This window comes from Chiloscyllium plagiosum, chromosome 6 (assembly GCF_004010195.1).
Source record: "Chiloscyllium plagiosum isolate BGI_BamShark_2017 chromosome 6, ASM401019v2, whole genome shotgun sequence".
Lineage (NCBI taxonomy): Eukaryota > Metazoa > Chordata > Chondrichthyes > Orectolobiformes > Hemiscylliidae > Chiloscyllium > Chiloscyllium plagiosum.
Window position 1 is genome coordinate 114,676,088 of NC_057715.1, and position 9,069 is coordinate 114,685,156.

General features: G+C 44.5%; 1 protein-coding gene across 3 annotated transcripts in view; it reads left to right on the top strand.

Moving 5' to 3' along the window:
• Positions 1–9,069, top strand: part of gdpd5b (glycerophosphodiester phosphodiesterase domain containing 5b) — a 248,065-nt gene that overhangs the window by 179,703 nt on the left and 59,293 nt on the right. For all 3 annotated transcript variants that reach the window (XM_043692480.1, XM_043692479.1, XM_043692481.1), the window contains one exon: positions 2,069–2,226. In XM_043692480.1, the coding sequence (XP_043548415.1) occupies positions 2,069–2,226 (158 nt within the window). The remainder of the gene's footprint in view (positions 1–2,068; positions 2,227–9,069) is intronic.

Here is a 9,069-nt window from a genome sequence, read left to right on the forward strand (position 1 = left end):
CTTCAGGACCAAGTCACAGATACTCCCTTAACTAGCTCAGTAAGGGCAGAGTTAATTAGACTGGAAAAAGTGTATGTATAAGAGAAGCAAGTGTAGAGAATAGTGTCAATAATGTAACAGTAAGATCTGAGCCTGGCAGAGCACAGGAGTTTACAGTAGGATGTTCTTGGGCTGGAGTGATTCAGTAATGAAGAGAGACTGGATAGGCGAGAGTTAGAGAAGGTGGGGGTGGGGGGGGACCTTGATTGAGGTGTACAAAGGAAGCGCAGTGCTACCAATGGTGAGATATTTCATCTGTTTACCCTCTCCAATCTCAAGGTCCACCAGTACAGTGGCTCAGTGATTAGCACCGGGACCTGGGTTCCTCCGAATTCCAGTCAATGACCCCCTGTCATTCAAATAGATCATGGCTGATCTGATAATCCTCAACTCCGCTTTCCTGCTTTTTCCCCACAGCCCTCAGTTCCCTTACTGATTTGAAAATCTCTCCCTCTCAACCTTGAATATACTTAATAACCCAGTTTCGACAGCCCTCTGTGATAAAGGATTCCACAGGTTCACTCCCCTCTGAGAGAAGAAATTCTTTCATCCCTGTCTTAAACACGTGACCCCCTTATTCTGAGATGATACCCTCTGGTCCTAGACACTCCCACAGGGGGAAACAACCTTTGTGTCTCCCCCTGTCAAGTCCTCCTAAGAATCTTACATGTTTCAATAAGATCACCTCCCAGTATTCTAAACTTCACTGAGTACGAGCCCAACCTACTCAACTTTCCCCATAACTCCAATCCCTCCATACCTTGTATCAGCCCATTTAACCTTCTCTGGACAGCCTCTGATTCATCTGTTGGATGCAGGGCCCAGAACTGTTCACAGTATTCCCACTGTGCTTATGCCTCGATTTAAAATGCCCATCAATGTTGTTTTTCTATTGCGATGTGTCCTTTCTAACCTCCCTATCTCTATACTTGCCTCCAGCCCCATATTCCCGACAGCCTCTTGCACATCCCAGATTTCAGTTGTCCTGCTGTCATGCCTTCAAACGTCTGAGCCAAAAGCTCTGGAAATTTCCACCGTCCTTGTTGTGGTTCTGTTCGCCGAGCTGGGAATTTGTGTTGCAAACGTTTCATCTCCTGTCTAGGTGACATCCTCAGTGCTTGGGAGCCTCCTGTGAAGCGCTTCTGTGATGTTTCCTCCGGCATTTATAGTGGTTTGTCTCTGCCACTTGCAGTTGTCTGTTTCAGCTGTCCGCTGTAGTGACCGGTATATTGGGTCCAGGTCGATGTGTTTGTTGATAGAATCTGTGGATGAGTGCCACATTGCCATACATCAAAAACATTTGTGAACTGACGGCCAGACTACTACGACCACAAGGACTCCTAACAGCACACAAACCAACAGCCACACTCGGACAACAACTCACCAGGACAAAGGACCCGATACCCAGCATGAGCAAAACTATCCTTCGTAGCCCCACACGCAGATGACAAGCAACATGAATTCAACTGGGACAACACTACTATTACAGGACAAGCCAAACCAAGAACAGCCAGGGAATTCCTAGAGGCATGGCACTCATCCACAGATTCAATCAATAAGCACATCGACCTGGACCCAATATACTGACCACTGCAACGGACAGCTGGAACTGACAACTGAAAGCGGCAGGTACAAACCACTACAAACGCCGGAGGAAAGATCACAGAAGCGCTTCACAGGAGGCTCCCAAGCACTGAGGATGTCACCTAGACCGGGGACGAACCGTCTGCAACACAAATTCCCAGCTCGGCGAACAGAACCACAACAACAAGCACCCGAGCTACAAATCCTCTCCCAAACTTTGATTTCCACCTTCCCTTCCAACTTCTCCACCTCTCTATCCCTTTTTCTTCCTTAAATCCATATGTTTTCCCAAGCATATGACCACACATCCTGATGACTCCTAGTGTGACTGGGGGAAATCAGACAGTCTGTGGTAACGCTCCCATGAAGTGTCGGGACGCTATCTGAGTGCACTTCCTCCCTTCAATGTGGTGTCAGTTGTGAGCTCACGCTGTCTGCTTTTCAGGTGATCTGGCTACCGGAGGAGGACAGGCAGATAGTTCGCCAAGTGGCACCAGGCTTCCAGCAGATGTCCTCCGTGAAAGAAAACGTGACAGTGCTACGCTCGCAAGGCATCACCGGATTAAACCTGCGTTACAACAAGATCGATGCCAAGGAGCTGCGGTACGTCTGACTAATGGAATCTCTCTCCTCCATCATTCATGGGATGTGGGCATCTCTGACCAGGGCAACGTTTAAAACCCAGAGTCAGCTCCATTGCTGTGGGTCTGGAGTCATGTGTAGTTCAGACCAGGTAAGGATGGCAGTTTCCTTCCTTCAAGGGCATTAGAGAACCAGGTAGGTTTTCTTTTCCTGATAATGAAACTCATGAACTCATAATTCCAGATTTGTTTTGAATTTGAATTCCACCATCTGCCGGGATGGGATTGGAACCTGCGTCCCAGGCCTGAAGAAGGGTCACTGGACTCAACCATTTCTCCTCACTGACGCTGCCAGATCCTCTGAGTTTCTCCAGCAATTTCCATTTTTATTCCACAGGGCAGAACATGGGCCTTTGGATTACTAGTCTGGCAACAGTACCATGTAGAATATATTGCATAGAAATATCTAGTCCATGCTAGTGCTCCACACAATCCTTCTAAAAGCCTGCTTCATTCTTTTAACTAGTTTTCCCTTACATCTCAGAATAGCAGTACAGGTCTCCCCTTTGGATCCCTAAATCTCTTCCTCCATTCAGTGAGATTGTGGCTGATCTATGACCTAATTCTTGAAACCATCTGGGGAGGTGTTAGTGTAATCGTGGTAGTATCACAGGACTCATAATCCAGAGCCCAAAGCTAATGGTCTCGGGAATGGGTTCAAATCCCACCATAGGGGAGGCTTGGTGGCTCAGTGGTTAGCATTGCTGCCTCACGTTGCCAGGGACGCAGGTTTGATTCCACCCTCTGGCGATTGTCTGTGTGGTCTGCGTTTGCACATTCTCCCCGCGTCTGCATGCTTTTCCTCCGGGTGCTCCAGTTTCCTTCCACATCCAAAGATATACAGGAGGATTCGCCATGTTAAATTGCCCCATAATGTTAAGGGATGTGCAGGTTGGGTTGATTAGCCATGGGAAATGTAGGGTTATAGGGATAGGGGTAGAGGGTGGGTTTGGGTGGAATGCTCTTTGGAGAGTTCGTGTGGACTTTGTGGGCCGAATGGCCTGTTTCCACTAGAGGGATTCTGAGTTTCATAGCAGGTCATGAGCTATGAATTCAATAAAATCTGGAACATAATGTAAGCTTAATGTGACCATTGTTATAAAACCCATCTGTTCCATTCAACCCTTTTTTTTTCTGGGCAGATATCTGCTGTCCTTACCTGATCTGGCCGACATGTGGTTGTCTGTTAGCTGCACTAAATACTGATCCCGGCAATGACACCCACACCCTAACAACAAATAAAAGAAAAACATTTCAAATCCCTTAATTCCAGCTGGAAGTAACAAGGTGGCAAAGCGTGCTTCTTAAATCATAAAATAAACTGATCGGTTTTGCATTTCAAAATTAAATATCTTGTTTGTGGGATGTGTGTATTCCTGGCCAGAGTAGCATTAGTGGCTCATTGCTGCCTGCCTGTGAGAAGGTGATGGTGAGCTGTCTTGGTTTACACTGCAGTCCCTGGGATAGTGTCTCTACCCACTGTGCTACTACAGAGGCACTTCCAGCATTTTAACCCAGTGGCAGTGAAGGAATTTTAAAGCTAACAATTGACCTGATAACAACTGCCATTTACAATAGGGAGTTCTGAACTTGTACCACACTTTGCACGTTGTACATAAAAACACTCTGCGCAGGGGTAGGCCATCTGGCCCCTCGAGCCTGCTCCACCATTCAATAAGATCATGGCTGATCTTTTCATGGCCTCAGCTCCACTTACCCCCACACTCTGACCGTAACCCTTAATTCTTTTACTGTTCAAAAACATTATCTATCCTAGCTTTAAAAACCTCAACCGCTTCACTGGGAAAGGAATTCCATTGATTTGCAACCCTCTGGGTGAAGAGGTTCCTCCTTAATTCAGTCCTGAATCTGCTTCCCCTAATTTTGAGGCTATGCCCTCTTGTCCTAGTTTCACCTGCCAGTGGAAATATCCTCTCCACTTCTATCTTGTCTGTTCCCTTCCTAATATTATACATTTCTATAAGATCCCCCTTTATTCTTCTGAATTGCAATGACTATAATCCCAGTCTACTCAGTCTCTCCTCATAAGCCAACCCCCTCAACTCTGGAATCAACCTAGTGAACCTCCTCTGCACCCCCTCCAGTGCCAATACCTCTTTTTCTCAAGTAAGGAGACCAAAGCTGCATGCAGTACTCCAGGTGTGGCCTCACCAGCCCCTATACAGCTGCAACATAACCTCCCTGCTTTTAAACTCAATCCCTTTAGCAATGAAAGACAAAATTCCATTTACTTCCTTAATTACCTGTTGTACCTGCCTGCAGACCAACCTTCTGTGATTCATGCACAAGGACATCTAGGTCCCTCGGCATAGCAGCATGCTGCAATTTTTAAAAAAAATCAAGTAACAATCTTTTTTTACTCTTATTCCTACGTTTATTAACATTGTACTCCACCTGTCAGACCTTTTCCCTCTCACTCAAAGTATCTATGTTCCTTTGCAAGGTTTCACAGTCCTCTACATGCTTTGCTCTGCCACTCATCTTAGTGTCATCTGCACACTTTGACACACTATGCATGGTTCTCAACTCCCAGTCATTTATGTAAATTGTGAACAATCATGGTCCCAACACTGATCCCTGAGGCACACCAGTAGCCACTGATTACCAGCCAGAATAGCAGACATTTCTCCCCACTCTTTGCTTCTTGTTAGTCAACCAACCCTTCATCCATGCTAATACTCTCTCCCTAATGCCATGCATCTTTATCTATTGCAACAGCCTTTGGTGCAGCACCTTGTCGAATACCTTTTGGAAATCTAGATACACCACATCTACTGGGTCCCCATTGCCCATCTTGCTCATAATGTCTTTATAGAACTACAAACGATTTGTCAAACATGATCTGCCTTTCATGAACCCATGCTGTGTCTGCCTAACGGGACAATTTCTATCAGCATGCCTTGCTATTTCTTCCTTGATAATAGACTTCGGCATCTTTCCCACTACAGAGGTTAAGCTAACTGGTCTGTAATTCTCCATCTTTTGTCTACCTCCCTTTTTAAACAGTGGTGTCATACTTGCTGTTTTTCAATCTGCTGGAACTGCCACAGAATCCAGTGAATTTTGGAAAATTACCACAAGTGCACTTGCTATTTCTCCCACCAGCTCTTTTTTTTTTTAGTACCCTGGGATTCATTCCATTAGGGCCTGGAGACTTGTCTACCCTTAGCTCCATGAGCTTGCCCCACACTACCTCTTTTGTTTCCAGATACTCACCTACCTTCATCTCTTTGTCAATTACTGGCAGGTTATTAGTGTCCTCCACTGTGAAAACCGACACTAAATACCTGTTCAATGCCTCGGCCATTTCCTCATATCCCATAACTAAATGCCCCTTCTCATCCTCTAAAGGACCGATGCTTACTTTAGCCACTTTTGTTGTTTCATATATTTATAGAAACTTTTGCTATCTGTCTTTATATTCTGAGCTATTTCGTTCTCATAATCTACCTTTTTTTTTTAAAGCTCTTTTGTGGTTTTCTGTTGACCTTTAACACTTTCCCAATCTTCTAGTTTCCTGCTGATCTTGGCCACTTTGTATGCCTTCTCTGTTGTTTTGATAACCTCCCTTATTTCCGTGTGGTTTTCTGTTGACCTTTAACACTTTCCCAATCTTCTAGTTTCCTGTGATCTTGGCCACTTTGTATGCCTTCTCTGTTGTTTTGATAACCTTCCTTATTTCCGTAGGCACCCATGGCAGAATACCCCTTTTCCTACAGTCCTTCCTTTTCACTTGTATATACTTTTGCTGAGCACTTTGAAAAGTTGCTTTGAAAATCCTCCACTGTTTGTCACCATAAAGTCTTTGCTTCCAATCTACTTTTGGCCACCTTCTCCCTCATCCTATTGTAGTCTCCCTTGTTTAAGCACAGGACCCTGGGATTGGATTTTATCTTTGCACTCTCCATCTGTATTCTAAATTCAACCAGACTGTGATGGCTCTTTCCAACAGCATCCCTAACTATGAGGTCATTTCATATTCCTGTCTCATTACGCAAGGCCAGATCTAGGATTGCTTGCTCCCTCCATTCCATTACTGTGGTAGGCAAAGTAATGGAAAGGGTACTGAGGGATAGGATTTATGAGTATCTGGAAAGACACTGCTTGATTAGGGACAGCCAGCAAGGCCAGATCTAGGATTGCTTGCTCCCTCCATTCCATTACATACTGCTCACGAAAACTATTGTTGGATATACATCGATGAACTCCTCCTCAAGGCTACCCCGACCAACCTGGTTCAACCAATTGACGTGTAGATAAAAATGCCCCATGATAATTGTGGTACCATTTTTTACAAGCATTAGTTATTTCTTTGTTTATCGCCCGCCCTAATGTGATATTATTAGTTGGTGGTCGATAGACTACACCTATCTGTGATAGAATATTATCACAGATAGAATTAAAAAATATTATCTGTTCCCTTTGACCTTGAACACATCAATCAAATCACCCTTCTAAACTCCAGAGAGTACAACCCGACTTTTTCTTCTTAGAATTTCTAATTTCCACCCAAATCAATTCAAACTTATTCTCCATAGAACCTGTATCATCTCTCAGCACTGCCCTAATGTCATCCTTGAATATCAGAGCTACACCACCTCCCTTATCGTCCTGTCTGTCCTTCCAACTAGTCTGATACCCCTGGATATTTAACTCCCAGTCGTGACCATCCTGTAACCATGTCTCTGTAATGGCTGCTAAATCATATTCATTCACATTGATTTGTGCCATTTACTCATCAACCTTGTTATGAATGCTACGAGCAAAGTGCCCTTAGTGTTTGTACCTTCTTTATGAATTCCAACATCTCCAACAATAATATCTCCAGAGTTATCCTTCCTTTTTTATATCTTTCAAACCCTCCTGCACACATGCTAATCTGCTGCTTACCTTGTTATTTATCACCGTACTTCCTGTCATTTCCCCCTCCCTCTCCCCCCCCCCCGACTCATTATTTTAATGTCCAAGCAACCACCTTATTTATCCTTTTCACTAGAACGCTAGTTCCAGATAAGTTCAGGCAGATACCATTCCATGGGTACAGATCCCTCCTGTTCCAAAACTGATGCCAATGCCCCATGAAATGGAACCCCTCTTCCCCACACCACTCCCTTACCCAGATGTTTACTTCCCTAATTTTCTTATCCCTAAACCAATTTGCACATGGCTCGAGTTGTAATCTGGAATTTATAACCCTTGGGTGGTAGCTCACTTCTGAAAATTCGCTCGAATTTTGAGACTTTGCTTCGTAATTGTTGCCTTCTCCGCCACCAGAATAGGGTTCTGTTTGTCTTTTTAAAAAATATTATCTGTTCCCTTTGACCTTGAACACATCAATCAAATCACCCTTCTAAACTCCAGAGAGTACAACCCTTGTTTTTGTATTCTGTCCTCTTAGTTTCCAATACATCTACCTTGTGTTTTTCTTCAAGGTCATTGTATCTGACTGAAGATTTGAACAAAGAATGAAGAACATTACAGCAGTAGGAACAGGCCCTTCGGCCCTCCAAACCTGCGCTGATCCAGATCCTCGATCTAAAACTGCTGCCTATTTTCTAAGGATCTGCATCCCTTTGCTCCCTGCCCATCCACGTATCTGTCTAGATATATCTTAAATGACATTATCGTTCCGACCCTTACCACCTCCACTGGCATACCAGGCACCCACCACCCTCTGCATAAAGAATTTTCCATGTAGATCTCCCCTCTCATTTTGAACTCGTAACCCCTAGTAATAGAGTCCTCCACTCGGGGGGTGGGTGGAATTTCTTGCTATCCACCCTGTCTACACCTCTCATGATTTTGTAAGCCTCAGTCAGGTCCCCCCTCAACCTCCATTTTTCAAATGAAAATATTCCTAATCTACTCAACCCCTCCTCAGAGCTAGCACCCCCCCATACCAGGCAACATCCTCGTAAACCTTCTCTGCACCCTCTCTAAAGCATCCACATCCTTTTGGTAATGTGGCGACCAGAACTGTACGCAGTATTCCAAATGTGGCCGAACCAAAGTTCTACACAACAGGAACATGACCTACCAACTCTTGTGCTCCATATCCTGAATGATGAAGGAAAGCATGCCATATGCCGCCTTGACCACTCGACTGACCTGCATGGCCACCTTCAGGGAACAATGGACCTGAACACCCATTTTCCATTTACCATATAGTTTGCTCTGGAATTGCAGTTTCCAAAATGCATCACCTCGCACTTGTGCAGATTGAACTCCATTTGTCATTTCTCTGACCAACTCTCCAATCTGTCTATATTCTGCTGTATTCTCCGACTGTCCCTTTCACTATCTGCTACTCCACTAAATGTTTGTATCATCTGAAAACTTGCTAATGAGGCAACCTACACCTTCCTCCAAACCATTTATGTATATCACAAACAGCAGTGGTCCTAGAATTGATCCCTGTGCAAAACCATTGGCCACAGATCTCCATTTTGAGAAGCTCCCTGTTGCATGTACCTAAGTACAGTGAAAAGTCTTGTTCTGCAAGCAGTGCAGGCAGATCATAGCCAACAAGGACATACAGATCATAGGGTGTTTGGACAGAGTGAGGCCTATAAGGTTACAGCCGCACAGGAGGTGCACAAAGTAAGATCAACATTATTTGAAGATGAAATACTCAGCAGAGTTCCAGGAATCCCAGTGTAGTCTAATCAGTATTGGCTAATCAGTATGACCTTTACTTCACTTTTGCAGTCCTTGAGATGCAACCCTCCATGGGTCATCTGAACCATCTTCTCATCTACTTGTGCCAATTTCAGAGCCATGCAGA